The sequence below is a fragment of the Lingula anatina genome, chromosome 1, assembly GCF_051362555.1.
Source record: "Lingula anatina isolate TDL-2025a chromosome 1, LinAna3.0, whole genome shotgun sequence".
NCBI lineage: Eukaryota > Metazoa > Brachiopoda > Lingulata > Lingulida > Lingulidae > Lingula > Lingula anatina.
The window spans coordinates 55,269,619-55,290,754 of NC_141767.1; the positions used below are offsets into that span (position 1 = coordinate 55,269,619).

At 34.5% G+C, this 21,136-nt stretch overlaps 1 protein-coding gene across 6 annotated transcripts in view; it reads right to left on the reverse strand.

Annotated features, from left to right (window-relative positions):
- Positions 1–21,136, reverse strand: part of LOC106155044 (tyrosine-protein phosphatase 10D) — a 53,675-nt gene that overhangs the window by 1,965 nt on the left and 30,574 nt on the right. For 3 of the 6 annotated variants that reach the window (XM_013529648.3, XM_013529646.3, XM_013529642.3), the window contains 16 exons: positions 15,623–15,898; positions 15,137–15,415; positions 14,859–14,995; positions 13,809–13,907; positions 13,437–13,503; positions 11,442–11,957; positions 10,529–10,763; positions 9,986–10,070; positions 8,362–8,529; positions 7,904–8,038; positions 7,402–7,524; positions 6,960–7,108; positions 6,601–6,736; positions 6,085–6,187; positions 5,084–5,149; positions 616–672 (listed from right to left, as the gene is read on the reverse strand). In XM_013529648.3, coding sequence (XP_013385102.2) covers positions 616–672; positions 5,084–5,149; positions 6,085–6,187; positions 6,601–6,736; positions 6,960–7,108; positions 7,402–7,524; positions 7,904–8,038; positions 8,362–8,529; positions 9,986–10,070; positions 10,529–10,763; positions 11,442–11,957; positions 13,437–13,503; positions 13,809–13,907; positions 14,859–14,995; positions 15,137–15,415; positions 15,623–15,898 — 2,631 coding nt within the window. The remainder of the gene's footprint in view (positions 1–615; positions 673–5,083; positions 5,150–6,084; positions 6,188–6,600; positions 6,737–6,959; positions 7,109–7,401; positions 7,525–7,903; positions 8,039–8,361; positions 8,530–9,985; positions 10,071–10,528; positions 10,764–11,441; positions 11,958–13,436; positions 13,504–13,808; positions 13,908–14,858; positions 14,996–15,136; positions 15,416–15,622; positions 15,899–21,136) is intronic. The other 3 variants (XM_013529644.3, XM_013529643.3, XM_013529645.3) reach the window with 3 other exon arrangements.

Here is a 21,136-nt window from a genome sequence, read left to right on the forward strand (position 1 = left end):
TATTCAAATAACAAGAATTGAGAACCTGTACTAATAAAAGGATTTTACAAAAGTCAAAGCAATGTATATACTAAAATACTGAAAAGAAAATAACCAACAATGTGGTAGGAAGTATACATTTTTATGGGTCTTTACTGTTTCTAAAACAATGAATACCTTAATTAAAACAGTTAAGATTTTTTTATGTTTTACATAGATCATTTTTCAATGAACTATGTAAAAGTTTCTAATAACGTCCCAAATCAAAACAAATTTGAAAGAAAAAACACCCATCATACACAATTGACACAAACATTGAGCTGAATGGCATTTGTACTGAGCTAACAGCTCTCTGAATGTTTCAATCATTTTACCAGACATAGGGAAAACTTTACGGAAGATCCTACACTTCAAGAAATCTGCAGGTCCTCCCAATTCTAAGCTCATCCAAACTAAGTATATTATTTCCGCCAGTAAAGGTTTACATGCAATTTACTATAAATGTATTATATTTTTACATAAGCCTTGCCAGTGCAGAGGACCTGTGACCTTATAAATCTTGCAGGTCCTCTGGCATTTCAAGTGGTCATGATCAGTTGGACAGATAGTTTCCCCATGTCTGAAAATTTTACTCACCGTCCTCAACCTCCTCCTCCTCCTCACCAGAGCTACTATTGTGAATGGAGTTAGAATCTACAGTGGATTGAAAGTTAGCATATCGTGAGACAGAAACAAAATGTACTGATAAATATAAACAAAACACAAATAAAGAGAGAACACAGAGGGAATATTTTGGTTTTAGTAATTAGTTATTATATAAAAATTAACAGACCTACCCAACTACCAGACGTGGCACTATCGGCTTTCAAGGTGTGTATCAGTACGCGCTTCGAAGTATCAGTACGCGCTTCAAAGTATCAGACGCAGTATGCATACCAGGCAAGAGGGTCCCGCATCTGATACTTTGAAGCGTGTACTGATACACGTACACCTTGAAAACCTATGGCGTGATCTGATCTACAGTGAATTCTGGATCCTTCTGTGCCGTGTCTGGTATTTGGGTAGGCCTGAATTAAGCTCAAGCCAAAATTGCATTTGCCATATGATCCCCGTGCAGTGCTAGTATACTCCCAAAAATCTCTTTCTCGTGTGGCAGATGGTAGTTGTGCTAATATTTTACAAAATTTTACAGATTCACGACCCCCATAGCCTCTACAATTATGCCAATCTAAAACTTGTGACAAATTTTTGAAATCGTAAACCCATATGCCATAGCATTATCGTAGAAAAATTGTATATGATTTCATCATATGCCTCCATAGCAAATGTAATCTAGGGGTCACTGCAGACCTAGGTGTAGACATGAAGCATGCAGGTTAATCAACATATAAGTAAATGGAAAATTGATGCTGTCAAGTTCTCCTAGTGTTAATTGAAATAATTATCTAAATAATTATTTAATATGATTGAGCATATATCTAGCCACCTAAATTAATTGTCTACTTGAGGCATTTAACAGGGGAACTGATGGGTTGGGCTTATTCTTCTAAAGGGTTTTCATGTTTTGAGCAAATGTTTTAAATATTTACATGGCATTCAAAGCATACTACTGCAATTTTCATTGAAAAAAAGAAGCAGCATCTCATTCAAAAACTAGAGGATCAGAGAGGCGATACCGCCTCCGAATATTGTACCACCAGCTGGAGCAAGCGCATTCATATAGACCCCCACATATACAAAATAAGGAACACAGCCACCAGTCTTGTGCTTGACAAGCTGTAAAAATGCAATCAACAAGAATTTTCAAAATATGCAAAAAATATATATGTTACTAAAAATGGTACAATCAAAGTTAAGTTCATCGCAAGGTAGGTCAAAGGTCAATTCCAAGGTCACAGTAAATTGCCAGTATATGACTTCCTATTCAACTTCAATAGTAACTATGGGCCTATCTCTGCCAGGTTTGGAGTTAAAAGAGAAAGAAATTAGCAGAGTTCAGTTCATGATAATAAGTAGGTCAAAGGTCAATTTCAAGGTCACACTTAGATTGCCAGTATATGACTTCCTATTCACGTTCAATAGTAACTATGGACCTATCTCTGCCAGTTTTGGAGATAAAGGGGAAGCAAACTATGCAAAGTTCAGTTCATGGTGAAAAGTAGGTCAAAGGTCAATTTTAAGGTCACTTTAAGATTGCCAGTATATGACTTCCTATTCAACTTCAATAGAGACTATGGACCTATCTCTGCCAGTTTTGGAGATAAAAGGGAATCAAAATTTGCAAAGTTCAGTTCATGGTGAAAAGTAGGTCAAAGGTCAATTTTAAGGTCACATGTAGATTGCCAGTATATGACTTCCTGTTCAAGTTCAATAGAGACTATGGACCTATCTCTGCCAGTTTTGGAGATAAAAGGGAAGCAAAATTTGCAAAGTTCAGTTCATGGTGAAAAGTAGGTCAAAGGTCAATTTTAAGGTCACATTTAGATTGCCAGTATATGTCTTCCTATTCAACTTCAATAGTAACTATGGACCTATCTCTGCCAGTTTTGGAGATAAAAGGGAAGCAAAATTTGCAAAGTTCAGTTCTTGGTGAAAAGAAGGTCAAAGGTCAATTTTAAGGTCACATTTGGATTGCCAGTATATGACTTCCTATTCAACTTCAATAGTAACTATGGACCTATCTCTGCCAGTTTTGGAGATAAAAGGGAATCAAAATTTGCAAAATTCAGTTCATGGTGTAAAGTAGGTCAAAGGTCAATTTTAAGGTCACATTTAGATTGCCAGTATATGACTTCCTATTCAACTTCAATAGTAACTATGGACCTATCTCTGCCAGTTTTGGAGATAAAAGGGAAGCAAAATTTGCAAAGTTCAGTTCATGGTGAAAAGTAGGTCAAAGGTCAATTTTAAGGTCACATTTAGATTGCCAGTATATGACTTCCTATTCAACTTCAATAGTAACTATGGACCTATCTCTGCCAGTTTTGGAGATAAAAGGGAAGCAAAATTTGCAAAGTTCAGTTCATGGTGAAAAGTAGGTCAAAGGTCAATTTTAAGGTCACATTTAGATTGCCAGTATATGACTTCCTATTCAACTTCAATAGTAACTATGGACCTATCTCTGCAAGTTTTGGAGATAAATGGGAAGCAAAATTTGCAAAGTTCAGTTCATGGTGAAAAGTAGGTCAAAGGTCAATTTTAAGGTCACATTTAGATTGCCAGTATATGACTTCCTATTCAAGTTCAATAGTAACTATGGACCTATCTCTGCCAGTTTTGGAGATATAAGGGACTAAATGTTATAATTTTGGAGTTACCATAATGTGCCATAAATTTCCTACAAAAAAAATTAATTAAAATAAAGAAAAGGTCATTTTGGTCAAAATTCTTGAAATGGGAGGTGCTCTGAAGTTCCAGATGTTCAAATTTGTTGAAATAATGTCATTTTTGACCACAAGTTGTCTGCTTTGCCAAGCCTTATGTTTTATTTTTCCGGAGTTCAAAATTTATTATCCATTACCGTACTGCACATTTTGCTTTCACCACCAATATGTACTTTTTGATACAGCGTAACTCGAAAACCGTATGGAATACAAAAAAACGGAGACCACCTCCAGTGTTGGGCTTTACATGCTCTACAAAATGCAAAAAAGAATGGGTGTCTAGCATTAACGGTTCCCGAATTAGAGACAGTTTTCAGTTTCGATATCTTATGGCCGCTACTCCCGTGAAAATGCACCGATTGACCCCAAATTCACGGAGATGAAAGATGACCTGAAGGGTAACACTTTCCATTAATATTATTAGTTAAGTCTGTGTGGTGTCTGAATAAGACCGCAAATAATTTTTTTTTCGGCAAAAATTTTGTTTTTTTGAAAATTTTGGCCCGTTTGACCTTAAAATAAAGGTCAAAGGTCAAATCCAAGGGCATATTTGAAATCTACACATATGACTTTTGGAAAGCTGTCTGTAGAAATTTTTCCCATAATTCCTTCTGTAGGGGAGATAATTAGCATTTAATTTTGCCATTTTTGGACAAGGGTGCATTGCAATGAGTGCCACACCTAGACCCCAATACCGACAAAGCCCAAATTTTACGTGGAACGAGTTGAGATTATAGGTGACCTAAATCCAAGAGATGGGTATGGAGGCCCTTACCGTCTAGGAGGAGAAGCGGTAACGGTGACTTGGCGGCGGAGCCGCAGGAGCCGCAGGAGCCGGCGGAACATACGGGTCGGGACTAAAACCATGTGTACCGCCAGCGCCTACGCTGGTGGTACAAATATATACAGATCCACCTGTTCCACTTTCAGTTATTCTATTGCTAACATTGCACCATTTGATAAGATATGTAACTTTCATATTCAATTAGATGAAAAACTATAACCTATTTTACTTTGATAACTTTTAGAATTATGCACTATAATGGAATATATGGTGAAGCAATATTTATCTAGATAACATATATCATTACCATTACAATTTACTTCTTCACTTTTCACATACTCACTAACAAAGCCTTAAAATGTATATGATGGGTCCAGGCTAAAGCAAACTCATTTGTTACGGGATAACATGCACATACTTCAGAATCTAGATCATGATTTCCATGATATGAATATCACCACAAATGTCATCAGTGGAAATGTTATCAGATTTTTCCTGTATATCATCACATTCATATGATTTAAATTTTGCAGTTTTATCAAGTATACACATAAAATGCTTAAATTTTTTCTTGCCTTGCATACAAAATGAAATATTAGATGATTTAGATGGTTTGTATTTCAAAATGAAAAAGGATGGACATTGCCGATCAAAATCAAGTTGCACTTTCCAATTTATAATAGATGATTAATATGCAATAACTTCATAAATATAGCTATGCAGTTAAGGCTGAGACATCTAAGAACTACTGCAAAAAAGCAGAAAGAATGAGAATGAGGTACAAGGTCCAGAAATTGTATGAAGGATATTACTATCATAAAGAGTGTGCCTAATATTTCATGTGAGACAAAATCACACAATGTTGTTAATAAATCAATTAGCATGTAAGGGAGGTGCACAAGTCCTTTGCTCTAAGTATAAGCTTCTGCACCTTTACCTTGACCTTTTTCTGGAATTAATGGAGCACTCTCAATGGGGGAAGTTGGTGGTATTAATTTAGTACCTGTTTGAATATACCAAATAAATACAATCATGTGCCAAGGTATTTCCTCAAGTACTTAGACACTGATACTTATAGCATATTTATTAACTTAAAGGCACAAATGTATAAGATCTTAAATACATGTTAAGTATAGGAAGCCCTTCTTGTTTAACATATCTAAGGACATGTTATACTTTTTGAACATCATTACAGATAAATACCATGAATGTCTCTGAAAAAATTCTTATCTATCATCTCCTGACCAACCCTGCCACCTGGCAACCATCTTGGCAGTTTTGAATGTCATGCCTTCCAGAATCCAGTGCAAGCACTGAACTTTAATGGATGGCAGAATTTGAAAAACACACACTTAAGCATGGGTTGAAGACTTTTCAATTTTTCCAGATTGTTACAGAGTTATGGTGAGTGTCAGGCAAGGAGAATCAAAGGTTGGTTAGTTAGAAAAATGCCCTTTACCCCAGGCAAATTCATTAAGTTTCATTTTTTTTTGTGGGGAAATCTTACACTGTACTTCTTTAAACCTAGTGGGTTTTACAGCCAATAGGATCAAATGGATTTGAAATATGCAAAAACTGACAAACATTAAGAGAGTAAAAACTGCACACCTATTGGTTGGAATCCTGCTTAGAAACGTCCATACATTTCAAAAATATATATAACTATAAATATTTGAAATACTAGTCTTTTTACAAGAGCCACCTTTACTGCTATTACCAAATATTTTACAAAAAGGGCACTTTGTTAATAATTTACCACAAAACAATTCTCAACATTAAACAATAAATATTGGGTTCACAGAACACAAATACCTGCTGACAACTACATGTAGCAAACATGCAAGTAAGTGAAGATTAAAGAATATCACAGGACCATTACCACATGCAAAAACATTAACCAACATTATCCTAAATGTGATGTGCATTAAATCATGTTACCTTCAAAGCCCATATTTGACATTCCTTCTGAGTAATTCATGTCTTCATCTTCCCGGCCCTCTAATACACAGAGTAAGCACTGGTGAATACAGATATACTGGGCCTGAAAATAAAATGATAAACAATTTAAGACCCTTGCAGTTGACAACGCACATCTCCTACTTTCTTGTTACCTTGCTTTGAAACAAATTAAAATTTCAAAATATTGTGTAAGTCATGTTTAGGAAAGAAGTCAAAACTAAATATTCCCACAAACTTCAAAAAGGTAATTTGAATATCATAAACAGTAATACATTAATAATTCATGCATTTAGAAAAAACAATTTTGGTTGATTTTGATTTATTCATTTTTTTACTTATAACCAAAGATAAGATTTTTAACCAAATTTGATTTCAAGAATTTTCTACTAATCTTTTTCAATGAAACTAACACTACACTGTTCAGGGAAAATGTATAATAAATAAGTTTTTTTTTCAAAATAATGAGTAAATAACAGGCCATCTTTCTTTGCCTACCTCAGTCTGTACCATGTACACTCTAAATCCTCTCATTTGGTGCACCACACCATATATATCTACAGAGTCATGGTCTTTGATGTGCTGCATTAAGCGATCTAATACAATGAAGGTGCCAGACCTGCCAACACCAGCACTAAAATAAAAATGCAAAAATGGATTCTTTTGCATCAGCATTATAAAAAAAAAACAACTATTACTGCTTGAAGAAAATATTTAGAAAAGTAAATGCCACATTCATCTCTCTCTCTCTCTCTCTCTCACACACACACACACACACACACACACACACACACACACACACACACACACACACACACACACACAAAAGCATGCCTGAACTTTACCCCAGTCCCTACCTGCAGTGAACTACAATAGGACCTCCTTCTTTGGGCAATTTTTCTCTCACTGTTCTAACAAATTTGATGAGAGACTGTGGTCTGGTCGGTACACCAAAATCTGGCCAGGCAGTGTAGTGGAAGTGGCGAATGTTTCGTGCCTGTTCTCCCTGAAAATGTTATTGAAAGTTCTCACTGAATGGATTGTAAAAACTTCAGAGGTCTGTTAAAAAGATAGTCAGAAGATCCAAGCACAAGAGACAATATCATGTGGCAGTTTATTTCTTGAAATTTCATTTAATCAAAGTAATTACCCTTTGAGAAATTAAAATTCAGAGTTTGGGGTGTTTTTCATTCATCCATTAAATTACTGAAATATTGCTTCCTTTTGTAAAAGGGCACTACATATTTTTGAATCATGTTTCTTCTTTTACAAAATGTTAAATGGCACATTAAACCTTACCTTTGCTATTTTAAACTCAGAAATGTTCCACTCTGGTGTTCTGGTCTCATTCAGTATTGTCACCTGCAAGTCCCCATACATGGCTGGCTCAGAGTCACTGGGCCAGTACTGGTGACACTTCTCCTGCAAAGTTACATCTAGATTGCAACGATGACAAAAATGCACAATAATAGAGGCAGATCATCAACAACTTACAAAACATCACTTCTAATTGCCCTTCTAAAGGAATGTGTAGCAATGAAAAGACATGGATTAGACCTCAACCCCTTTACTATCAACAAGAGTGGTGTGCCTTAAGATTTATTAATTTTTAGATAAGATTTATACAACTTTTTGCTGCTTTTCGATATACTCCCACATACAAAGGTGTATTTAGTATTATACCAAAATAGGAAAAAAACTCTATTTTCAAGTTTGAGAAAGGCAGGATAATATCAGTCTTTGAAACACAATTTTATTCTACAAGAGATGATAGTTTCATTCCCAGTGCCTTGTCACATACCCTTCCTTTCTCCACACATTTTGTCAACATAACAATGGCTCTGCAGTTCTGCTCCCACACCATTCTCCAGAAGTCATCCACGGTAGAGGGCAGTGGGCCCTGGGTCACTATGTACTCACGCATTGAGGAGAAGCCCTGAAACCAACCATTCAAAACATCTATTAGTTTTTTTTCAGACATTGATAGAGATTGCATCACATACAATAGACTTTGAATCATGAAAAACAAAAGTTAACATTAAGTCTAAACGGCACTGTTTTTAATATTATGTAAATTGAACTTTTCAAGACTTAATATCTTAATCAGCTGATAAACCAAAATAATTTAAATTAATATAACCAAAGGGAAATGTCAGATGAATTTTAATTCAATGTTACTTAAATTTAAATTAACTTAATCATCAAAACAAACCACTGCACTGAGTAGCACTACACAGGCTGATATAAACATTGACATACAGGCATGTAGTTAGCATTAATATAATCTGAACCATCTTCATCATCTGTTGGCAGAAGCTTCACTCTTGAATGATCATAAGGGAGAATGTTGGTGAACCTATTTTTTCCACGGTTGTGTGGAATTTCTGCTTCATCCCAAGGTTGGTTTCTGCCAACTTCTTTCAAGTCCTAGAAAATGGCAACAATATGCTTTATGTTTATTGTTTATCATACTCCAATATTTATTAATTTTAATGCCAAATGTTCCTTACTTAAAAATGGTGCTTAATTTGTTTGCTAAAAAAATTCACATTGTATATTCTCACACAAGCCTGCCTATTACAATGAGTCTTCTAAACTTACTGCTTATATTAAATTCCTGTAAAACAATCTGACGTAAAAAAGATACCAATAAATTCTTGTATCACCAATGAATTCTTGTATCACCATAAAAATTGATGAACACATGCTAACAATGCATGCACTCAAAACAGAAGTCAGTGGCACACCCTTTTGAAAAATAGCGTAAGAATTAAGGTAAGACAGAATGAGAAGTACAGTAGAGGGAAACAAAGTCAATCTGCAATGACTTCATCTATAAGAAATTAAAGGAAAAAGTTGTGCATATGTAAATGAAGCTTAAAAGAGGTCTGTAACTTATTAAGATTAAACATAAATCACAACATATTATGATTAAGATATTTCACATTGGCACATTAAAGGATGACCAAGCATATTGAATGTGTCCACTGATCCAAAAGGTCAAGGTTAGCTGTCACGATAGTAAAAAGACACCTCGTGAACTTCATAATTGGGAAAACAAATAAATCTAAATAACCTTTATCTAAGTCATTTTGTGATATGAAGGGTTGAAGAATTAAATTATTGTTAAGCAATGTTTAGTTCAGAAGGGTCCAGTGCAAACAAGTGACATCATGATGCGCACATAAAAAATAATGCCTTCAAAGATGGATTAAATACTTGTCTGAAAACAAAGCTTAAAATATATTAAATATAACACGACTGATGGCAGAAATGATATATTAAGGCAGTGCTCTTAATGTGGACAGATAAAATAACATGAGTGCCTTGTAAACACGTAATAATACCCACCCTTAACTGATCTTGTAGGGACTATTAAAAATGATAGAAGATTGGAAAAACCAGTGTCACACAAAAAAAAACAAATTCAAATTACAAATAAATTAACATAATGAGTAATGCTTTCAGAAAGCTTAAAGGGACCAAAACAGGACTTTGGTAGGGAAAAATCTGGAATCAACAACTTTTGACTGGTGTTGTAATAATTGAGGTGTGAAGCGCTTTTAATTAGTTTTGATAGCTAAAGGAATTACTCATGTTTTGTTTCACCAATTGTTTCCATGGCTTTGACAGCATCAGTATAAGTCACATAAAAACCCTGTAAACAGTCCCTTTAAAGATAAAATTGTAAAAAAAGTTGTTACTAAAATGTCCAAAAATATGTAAAAGGGGTTAGTAGGTGCAAAGATGTTGTAAAAAAGGAACATAAAAACCAAAGTAAATGTGACAGTCCAAGCAAATTTGTATTGAATAATAAAGAGCTGGAACATATTCTGAAATCTTACTAGGGCAACAACAGAGCGTCCAGCAATATCAACCTTACCTCATATTCTTCAGAATATCCAAAGTCACTGTCTTTAGACATCATCTTCACAAAGTCAGGAAATTCTTCAAGTCTCACCAAGTGGCTGTAATGTAAAAGTAAGTCATAACATGTTTGACATCCATGTCCTGTTTCAAACAGAAAAGATTCAGGGATGGATCCAGAGGTATTTTTTGACAGTCTTCCAAATTATCTTTGTTGATCTATCCTCCATTTTTTACAATCTTCAAACAGAAAAAATTAGATGTCCGTCAATGTAAGCTTCAAAAATTCTGACCGTCTTCCAGAAGAGGGCTTCCATCCACCCCTGAGATTGGATAGTCATGTTATCCTTTGTCAAGAACATCCCGTGTTCATTTCAACCAAGAGTCTCTGGATGTGTCTTACACAGAAGATTAGCAAATTTTTTGAAATTTAAACTGATAAAGTTCCATGACATTATCATATGCCAAAACTTCTCATGGGTGACAGGTTAAGCCTGAACAAATATAATATGAATGCTGAATGAAAAAAAATCAGTTTACACAGAGGTTTTTAATATACCTAGCTTTATCAGCAGGTCGCTTTCCACGATGGGACAATCTGCGTAAGCTATGTCTCAGGGAAGACATTGATAATTTAGAACTTCCAGTCATTTCATCCTCATCCTTCTCTTTGCAGATTATCCCTCTTCGTCGTAAATAGATCAGCACCCCTATCAGCACGCCAACCAGGAGAATGACTACTAAGATGGATACTACTACTGCCACAACATCTGAGGGGGAGTCTGGTTTCTTATCTGGAAAACATGAAGATTATTTCACCTCTCATTCAAGTTCCTTTATCATGAAAATGATTTATTAATTGTATCTTAATTGCATACTTCAGTTAATATACTGACAGATGTGCCTATATTATTTTCAATTCTTTTTGGAAAACATGTTCTCACAAGTCTTCTACAATTAATTGTATAAAATAAGAATACATGCAGTGAATGAAAGCAGTTTTCAATGCAATAAGCAGGAAAGCAGCACACTCTATATCACAATTTATTCTATGACTAGCAAAACTTCATTCCCTGAAAAATGTCCATAAAACATTATTTATATGAAGTAAAAGACATTTCACATTCAATATATACAAGGATAAATATTACAAAACTTGTCTTCAACTATGTCACCATTCTAAAACCAATCATTATCTCTTTGGAAATCAGGTAAAACATGAGTTGTGTGATGTGACACCACTTTTTCAATTTTAAATAGTATGAATCTATACATAATAATGAAAGCAACTTAGAGCAATACATACATACATACATATATACATACATACATACATACATACATATATATATATATATATATATATATATATATATATATATATATATATATATATATATATATATATATGTTCACCATCTTTCTCTCTCTATCTAAATTATGCAACATGTACACAATCTTAGTGTACTTACTTGTAGCGATAACTTTCGAAAAGGGAGTATCTGCATAAAGTCCATTTTCTGTCTTAGCTCGGAGACTAAACCTGTAGTGTGTGTTTGGTTTTAGTGGTCCATTACAATATGTATTAGCTGGTAAACTGTTACAGTTATCTGTTCCTATTTTAACCTGTACAACCCTTGACTCAGATGTGGTGGCACGTTTCACTATTGTTCTTTTGATGTTTGAACATAAATTATTGCTCGTTGCATCAAACAATTCACAGGGCCCAAATGCTTCATAAGGTAGCCATTTGTCATCGGTGGTGTATTGAGCTTCTTTCCAAGTTGGGAGATCTGCTCCAACCACAATAACAGAATCATTGTTAGGGGATGTCTCAACAACAATGACAGTGTAACCAATGATTTCTCCATTTCGCTCTGTGAAAACATTGCTGAATTCTACCACCAAAGATGTAGTCTGTGGTTCCTCTTGATCTGGTTTTCTGGGAGTCCTCTGGATTTCTGGCACTGTTTCATCAAATGCTGGAGCTGCCAAAACAAATTCAAACTTCAATTGAGCCCAAAGTCTTAATTAGCAGTTATGAAAAAATACATGTCCTTAACAACAAAGGTGCATTATATATGTGTCAAAGAATCTGGAACATGATATCCACTAGAGTTAAATAATTGAAAAAGAGGTCATTTAAGGATAATGCTACCCTTTGCCAAAAACTCCATATTTACTGCCTTACATATATTCTTTTGGATAACAGACAAATCTTTGTTATTAAGTGACTAAATTCATTAACATTTTCACACATTTCAGCTTACAGGTAACATCATAATTGCGATTTTGTGGTAAAAATTGAAAAATCAGTTTCTCAAATTTCTCCCTACCTGAGCACCAATGAACACTATTTTAACACCAATTTAATGACACCACTTAATACTCCAAAAAACCCTGGCAGCGATTTTTCTTTAAAGCCTTAGTTAAGATTTTATTTGATAAAGCAAAATAATGCCTTCGTTTCATAAAAAACAGTTATTAGGGCCTCATAACTCGATAAAAAAAATCATTTAAACCAAAATGACAGCATGGGATTGTAGATTTAACTTTTGGTCGACTCTGCCAATATTCATGATCTTGTTCAGGGAAGTTAAGCCCAATACCCATTGCTATCTCACCTCAAAATAGAAAGGTGTTAACAATTAAAGCTTTGAGTTGCCTATTGTTATACATTGCAACAAGAAATATAAACGCTGACATTTTATATTTTCGAGGAGATTTTATTGTTAAAAATTAGCACAAAGATAGATGCATTATTGAATAATTAGATGCGGGAAAAACCTCATTTATGTCTCCTTGATCTAAGCTGATGTAAGTAATAGGATATGTCATTTCAAAGAATGGAACAAACTCAAGTGTGATGTTTGAAATTTGGCCGATGATGGATGCATTTATTTGAGGTCCCATTAATAAAAATAAATATAATGTATAGGTGCCTGAAGTATCTACATTTAAAATATAATTCCAAACAAATAGTGCACACATTTCAAATTGTGGGGTTGCAAAAAGGCCAACCGTAACCCAAAACTGAGTAAGCAAAAACTGAGTAAGTCAAAACTGAGTAAGCCGAAAATGTGCAAGCCGAAATGTAAGCCAAAACTGTGTAAGCCAAAACAGTAACCGCTCGCGTGGTTAAACGCTGAGGCGTGTACTTAAATGAAACCCCCGTCTGTGATTGAACATGGTGTCAGATCACAATAGATGCAGCACTGAATCCGAGGCTAAAGAGATATGCTGAAAAATCATGTAGCATCGAATCATAGGCCACAAGCAAATTTGTGTAGTATTAGACTGTCGCCATAAATTAACATTTGACTATGCCAAACTTCCCTTTTGGTTATCTGGATGATAATAAAGGGTTACAATATCCTGAAACTGGAACAAAGTTCTGTGCATCATTTAACAAACAGAACATTGATAAAAGTAAACAGTGGAGATAAAAGAAGAAAAATTGCTCTTACCTAAAACTGGCATAAGTAGATGTATATTCACCTCTGGTCCATAGCCTTCACTTGTCTTTGCACGGATCTGTAAGCAAATATGCCAAAACACTAGTAAACATCTTTAATAAAATGAGGACAAACAAAATTCCCAGTTTGCTACATTTAATTAAAGTTAAAAGTTTGATGGAAGAGTTGGGGGTTCAACCTCAAAATTCTGACTTTTTCATCAACAAATAATAACTGAATTTCTTAATCATTGAATATTAGTCATATTATCTTTTTTCACATTTGATCAACTTCAACCTATGCCCCTTTGATGCAACCTTCAGAAATGACACAAGAAGCACTTAACTATAATGTTAGCTTTTTTTCTGAGCAACTTATCCATACCTTAAAGGTATATGTATAACCTGCCTGCAGTTGAGAGATGGTTGTGGTACGAACTGATGTGTTGGTTATGCTCACATTCTGCATGACAGTCATGACAGTCTGCAGGAAAAATAGATGAAGAATTAGACTCTTTTGCAAAACAATATAATATATATTATATATTAGATAAATATAAATATCAGTATATTCATCAAGGATATATCAATATATCAACAGAACTGACCTGAAAAGGACATATAACTTTATAACTTTAGCTACATGGGTTAAGGTAAGTATGTTACTATGTCAGGTAAATTGCTCTGCTAGAGAGATAAGTAAAGGCCCAGTCACAAATCAGTTGCGATGCGTCGGGGATGGGTAAAACCCGGGAAATTTTAACAAAATCTTGAGACAGATCTCACGATTTTGCACCCGTCGGAGGCGCTCTCCGGACGCCTGCGGGTTGTCGCAGATTTTTTAGACATCGCCACACCCGTCGCGGTCCCCAACTTTGAACTTAAAATTTTAAGATTGCTCGCAAGATTTTTCACCCATTTTGGGCATCCCAGACACAATCTCCAATGACCTACGATGCCCTCCGATAAAATTGGAGGCGTCCTCCGAATACATACCCATATATAACCACATATACCCAGGGGGAAAAAAATTACGAGAAAAGACGCTCGCAGATATCGTCTCCGATCGCCTCCGATGCAATCGGAGGCTAATCCCACGATTTTTCGACAAAACCGGGTCAAAATCCTTGAAAAAATCTCAGACAATGTGACTGCTCCACTTTTATTAGGATTATTGCTAGGATTGTTCAAGGATTCTTTATTTTCTACGACGACCCCCGGCCAAAACTAATCCCCGACAGATCGCCGACATTGTGACTGGGCCTTAAAAATGGTAAAGGGCAACTTATACTACAATGACATAAAAAGACATACACAAAGATACAAATTTTATTATGTTAAATTATCATGTTTATTTCTATATATGGTTTTGCAAAGCAACTAAAAAACAAAAAAATTAATAATTTATTCAGTATCGGCAAATTAGTGTACTCACATTCTTAACTCCCACATAACTGATGAGGTACTCTTGTAGTATGCCATTGGGATTTGTAGGTATATCCCATCTCAAAGCAACTTCATAAGGCTTGAGTGAACCAGGGACAACCTCAAAATTAAGTACTGCACTTGGCACTGAAAAACACAATGTGATAATTAGTAAAAGGCCTAACTGATCAGGCTACAGTACAAATCATCTTACAACCAGTCCAGTATAAATAAACTTCAGATCTTTTTGTATCATATATTCACAAACAATCAATCATAAACACTAACCTGACACAGAAGTGTTAAAAGTTCCAACCACTGGATTGCTCTCTTTTTCTTTCTCAATACCGCTCACTGTATATACTCTGTATATGTACTGCTTGTATGAAGTGAGGTTGTTCACAACTACTGTATTGGTATCTGATGGTAAGGTTGCATTCTCAACCAGAGTGCTGTCCAAGAATAGCAAGACTCTATAGCCACTGACTGTCCCTTCTGGTTTCTGCCAAGAAATCTCAACCATATTAGCTCCTGGTATGCTGTGTAACTGTTCAACCCCATTGGGGTCTGAAATACATGAAAAACATGAAAAAAATTATTGCAATCAAAATCTTTTCTTTTAACTGATATTTAAAAATACAAAAATATCTAGGAAATGACTGAAATTATTATATAAAAGTATTCTATAATGAGTTCATTAAATATTCACTTTCATGAAAATTAATGCTGACAAATAAATTTATGTTAAAAAGTAGTTCTTCTTAAAAAACTCACTTGTTCTGATTTTTATCTGCTTGGATTCACTATGCTGGTCAGCACTGACTGTCTGTGCCTGAATAGTATACAAGTCCCCTGCTACAACTCCACTCCCGTTGAACTGGACAACTCTTTGGGCATCTGTCTTAGACTTTCTTTGTGTAATATTGCAAGTAGGGCCATCCAGACAAAACAGAAAATAATCAAATATGCCACTGTTTTCTGTGTAACTCAGTGCAACAACAGATGATGATGTAGCAGCATTCTCAGATAGGCTAAAGTCAGCTATAGGCTCTACAAATAATAAAAAAAGATTGATCATCTTTTGATCATGTATGCAAAAAAAAAAAAAAAAAAAAAAGAAGGCCCTTGAGAAAAACAAAACACAAAAAACAGTCTAACATGATCTTACATTGCTTTATATCAGGGATCATGTAAAATAACCTTTCACTTAAACTTTAATACAGTAATAGATGGTAACTGATTTCATAATTACCCTACTTGACTAAAATATGAGTCTAGCAACAAACAATGATGGTACTGTTGACTTTTGAAAAGAGGACCCCATCAATATATCTTTAATTTTGGTATTTTAAGTATGTCTGAACATTGCTACACAACACTAACTTAGACACGCTAATTGGTTCAAACTAGCTAATCTATGAACTATAAATCCAATCTACGACCAAAACACAAATCTGTGTATGTAAATAAGTATCAAAATATAGCCTCATCTTAATATTCTAACCATGAAAATAATAAAGCCATGTTGGTCAACAATGGTACTATTTGATAGATATAATTCAAATGAATTAATAAATTAGATTTTAATAAATTACTGGTAGTTAATAAAAGTTTTAGCAAAACTCATATACCAGATCCTAGGCATTGAGATTTTTTGGAGGTGAGGAGGGATAAATAATTACTATAGGTACATAATAATTTCCTATGAAACACATGTTGATCTACATACAATGATTCGTCAAAATGTTGTTGAAATGCCTTTACAATTTATTCAGCAGAAGGTGCTGAAGACCAAAAATTGATAAAGGAGAGACAAAATTTAGAGGAGGAAAAATACAATCCTAACAAAAACAAGGCAGCAAAGCTGTCAATTGTACTGACAAGAAGCAGAAAACTAGACAGCAAAGCTTGCAAATATACAGACACCATATAGGAAACAATGTTTCGGCCAATTTTGATGCACTGTTACATAATGCTTTAAAACAGCATAATCACTCTTAGCCTCTTACATTATGAACTACAGGTAGCATGGAGATTGAAAAACTCAGTTTGCTGAAAATAATTATGTGTGAAAAATAAAAATTTCACACACAAATAAAATCAGAATAATTACTGTAAATGTAAACCCATCATGCACATTTTTAAAAGCAACTTCCCTTTTTACAAATAAAAAAGTCACTCACTAAATTTAAAGTAAAACAGTCATGGGGTGAACATAACCAAAATTGTGTAAAAAAACAATAAATACCAGAAATGTAAACCAATCATGCTGATTTTTGAAAGCAAACTGCCTCTTTACCAAACTAAGCCACTCAGTGACTTAAAAGTATAAAACAAAAATATGGTTTGGAAGTTATGGGGTGAATGTCACCAAAATGGTAAAAAATAAATAAATAAATAAATAAATAAATAAATAAATAAATAAATACCATTAATGTAAATCAATCATGCAGATTTTTGACAAAAGCAACCTGCCTCTTTACCAAAAAAAAGTCATGCAGAGAATTTAAAGTAAAACAAAAATACGGTTTGGAAGTTATGGGGTGAATGTCACAAAAATTATGCAAAAAAAAAAAAAAAAAAAAAAAAAAAGAAAACCAAATTGATTACTGTAAACATAAACAGATCATGCCAATATTCTAAGCAACCTGCTTCTTTGCCAAAAAAAGCCACTCAGTAAATCTAAAGTAAAACAAAAATACATTTTGGCAGGTATGGGTCATGTGTCGGACAGTGACAGCAGCAGCAACAGAGACGGTGCGGACAAGCAGACCAATCAGAATATACACAGACACTTACAGTGTCTGTATATAAAAAGGGGAAGAGGGAAGGAGAAATAATGATTCATATTTATCATAAACTTTTGTAGGATCTATAAACATAATTAATTCTGTACTCAACCTTTTAAACTTGTCTTCATGTAATTATGCCATTTTTGTTTAACTACCAATTATTTTGCACTTATTCATGACTTTCATTCTCAACTGCAAAACTGCAATGGCTCATAATAAAATACGGAATACATTTTTACATACTTGTTCTGTGCTGAATAGTAGCATAATCACTGGTTAGGTTTCCTACTTTAGCAACAACCCATATAGTATACAGGTCTCCAGGAAAAAGATTTTTCAGTGTATAAAATGGATGACTGGTGGTTGCAACTGTCACCGATGCATCCTTGGGTAAATTTGTCCTCCAGTAAATCAACTTGTATATAGTTTCATTATGGTCCAAAACACTAGTCCATACTAATTTCATAGATGTTGACGTTGAACTTTCAATGGTGATATTCCTTGGTGTATACATCTTTGCCAGGTCCATTAAGAACACTGAGAGTTAAACTAGTCTATTCAAACAGTCTTTAGCAGATAGAAATATGTTATGCTCTGACTGATACAAAAAGCAAAATGAATGTGCCTCATGCCATATGTCTTATAACATATTCCATCTGCAACTTGTAACAGGTGTTGGGATATCTAGTTTGCCACCTAGATGTTTCTTGTTACAAACACAATCACTGGCAGACTGATAAAATTTCAATTACTTCTCTCTTCAAAAGCTTATTCCATTTCAAGTTGCTCATGTTTCTCATTGATAAAAGCCTGTAGTAATTTCCTATAAATCTGTGAAACTGTGCTTTTTATATGTCTACATCAAAGCTTTTGGACAACAAAGTCTTCTGAACCTGTGAAGTTGGTATCTTAAATGTATTAAATTGCCCAACACTACCCTTAAAAAAATCCATCCATCAGAGATATGAAAAGGGACATCCCTGTGAGGTTTCAAATTCCCTTATTCTTCAATTTGCCTAAGTGATAATCCACCAGATAATCATCAAAACAAGCTATATTTATTTCTTGTTCTCACCCATTTAACAAAATGCACTGCACTTATCTGGAAATTTAATGATAACTCATCTTTACTGCTATTTGTTCTCGCTGTTTTCATTTGAAAATGCAGTTCATGATAATGACCATAACACCAATAGATTTTAAAATATCATAAACAGGAAAAAAATCACACCTGTGACAGGTTTTGACTTGGGTGTGGTCCAGGAAGACTGGTGAGAACAGTTTTACTGTAAACGATAGTTTATAACTACATTTTTATTTTGTGATAAAACAACCTAGAAATGCATTTATATGTTAGTACAGCATAATTACAGATCTGCAGCATTAAATAGGAATTATTTTCATACTGCGTTTCATTCCAAAAGGGAAGTATAAATGTATATTAAATGTGTGAACTTCAAATTATAGGTTGTACAGCTGTTGAGAGGCTCCTCCTGGCACAAAGCTGTAAGTGTTATAATTGAACTCTCACATTAAAGCACAGACTTGAGCCTCCGACTTAATGAGGAAGATATGCACCAGGTATTAATACTTTTCACTTTGTGCTTTATATTTTGATTTACATTAAATAAATTATAATTTCATGTAATATATATGTAAATGTTGCTTAGTATTATACATTCTCATTCATCTACAAATGAGAAGAAATTTACAGGCATCTCAATAGATGCTGTGTAGTTGCAACATCCATTATTTCTTTGGATCTAGGATATTTTAAACATCAAATTTTATCATTGCAGTTGAAGGAGGCACATATAAAGACTGCCACATGTTAACTACGAGCAAGACAACCCAAGGAAAAGAACTCCATCAACAGTGTGTGGATGTATGCCACATTGCCAGCAATGGTCTTTCTACCTGCTCTGGAGTTATGTTAGTAGTTTTTATCCTTAAATTTGCTCTAGGACACACCTAAGGATCTTAGTTTTATTTATTTTTTTTTTGTCTGTAATTTACTTGATCAGGGTAGGCATCCTTTGCAGGATTATCTTTGTCATGTATAGATAAGATTTGAAAGATTACAAAAATATTTGGTAAAGAAGCATAAAAGCAAACAAAATACTGTTCAATTTGAAAAAGAAATTAAAATGTCAAGTTGTAATTATGATACTCCAATTATTTTGCAGATTCATTTTGTTTGATATCTATCATCTATAAATATCATTATCAACACAAGGTAACATATCTTAAATGATAATATTTGGCAAAATATTAAACGTAAACTCACTTAAATTCTGATTTTCCATTTTGCCGCCATAAAATCTTCCTCCACCCACAACTTGCATCATGGCCTTCATTTTAACCTTCACCTTGCTATTGGCAGTTTACAGTGTACCTATAGGGTTATTTTAACTAGTACTACTAGCAATGCAACAAGGCCAGAAGCTCGTCAGAAAAGTACTGCCACCCAAATACACCAAATAACCAAAATTTAATGTCAGATGAGAAAATAAAGTGGACAACAACCTATATTATGAGAGAGAAGATATTTCTGCATTCAGTTTATGAGTTTAAGCTGTTAATTAAGAAGTATAGATGCTCTTTGAGGAACACCTTAAGGAAACGGATATACGGTAAAGTGCCATGAATTTCGAACGGCTCTTGAATTTCGAACGATCTTAAAATCGGCCGTCTGGAGTTTTTTCTGGACCATGAATTTCGGCCAGTAAGCAATTTTGCGCGATCTTGATTTCGTGAATTTCGTACTCCTTAAAATCGACCACCGGGCTATTTTCACTCGCATAAAGATCTAATAGTCGGCAATGTTGCCCTAGCGTACCTTTACCTGAGTACTACGTGTGCGGCCCAAGGTACAAGATAACGATCGGTACAGTTAGTTTAGGACGCTAAACAACATCGTCATCACCATTCATTCAGATAAGAGGAGAATCAATTGAGTTGTACTGTCGGGCTGTTGTTTCTTTACCGCAGTACTCGGTGTGAGATAGCGATCGGTAGTTTTGCTCAGGCGCACAACAGCATTGTAAACAGTAGAGACTTCAGTAACTGAACAAAAGAAGCAATATTAAGAGCTGCAATAAAGATTACCATTGTTGCTTTCTTGTATCGCTCAGATCGTTCATGATCTCCCGCTGACGATCTTCCACTAATGAAGTCCCTTGAAATGTACAAATGAAATGAAAAATATTTTTTAAAATTATAAATTTCAATGGGGAGGGAGGGTTAAAAACGATCTTCTGCTGACGCTCTTTCGCAAACGAACTCCCTTGAATGAATATGAAAATTGCCATCTCGTCTCGCTTAGATCGAGAACGATCTCCGGTTGACGATCTTCCGCAAACGAAAGCCACTGAACGAATATGAGCTTTCTCGTTTCGCTCGGATTGCGAACGATCTCCCGGTGATGATACGAAAATTGCATTCTCGTCTCGCCCTTTGGCTTACGAAGTCTTTTTAACAAATATGAAAATTGCCT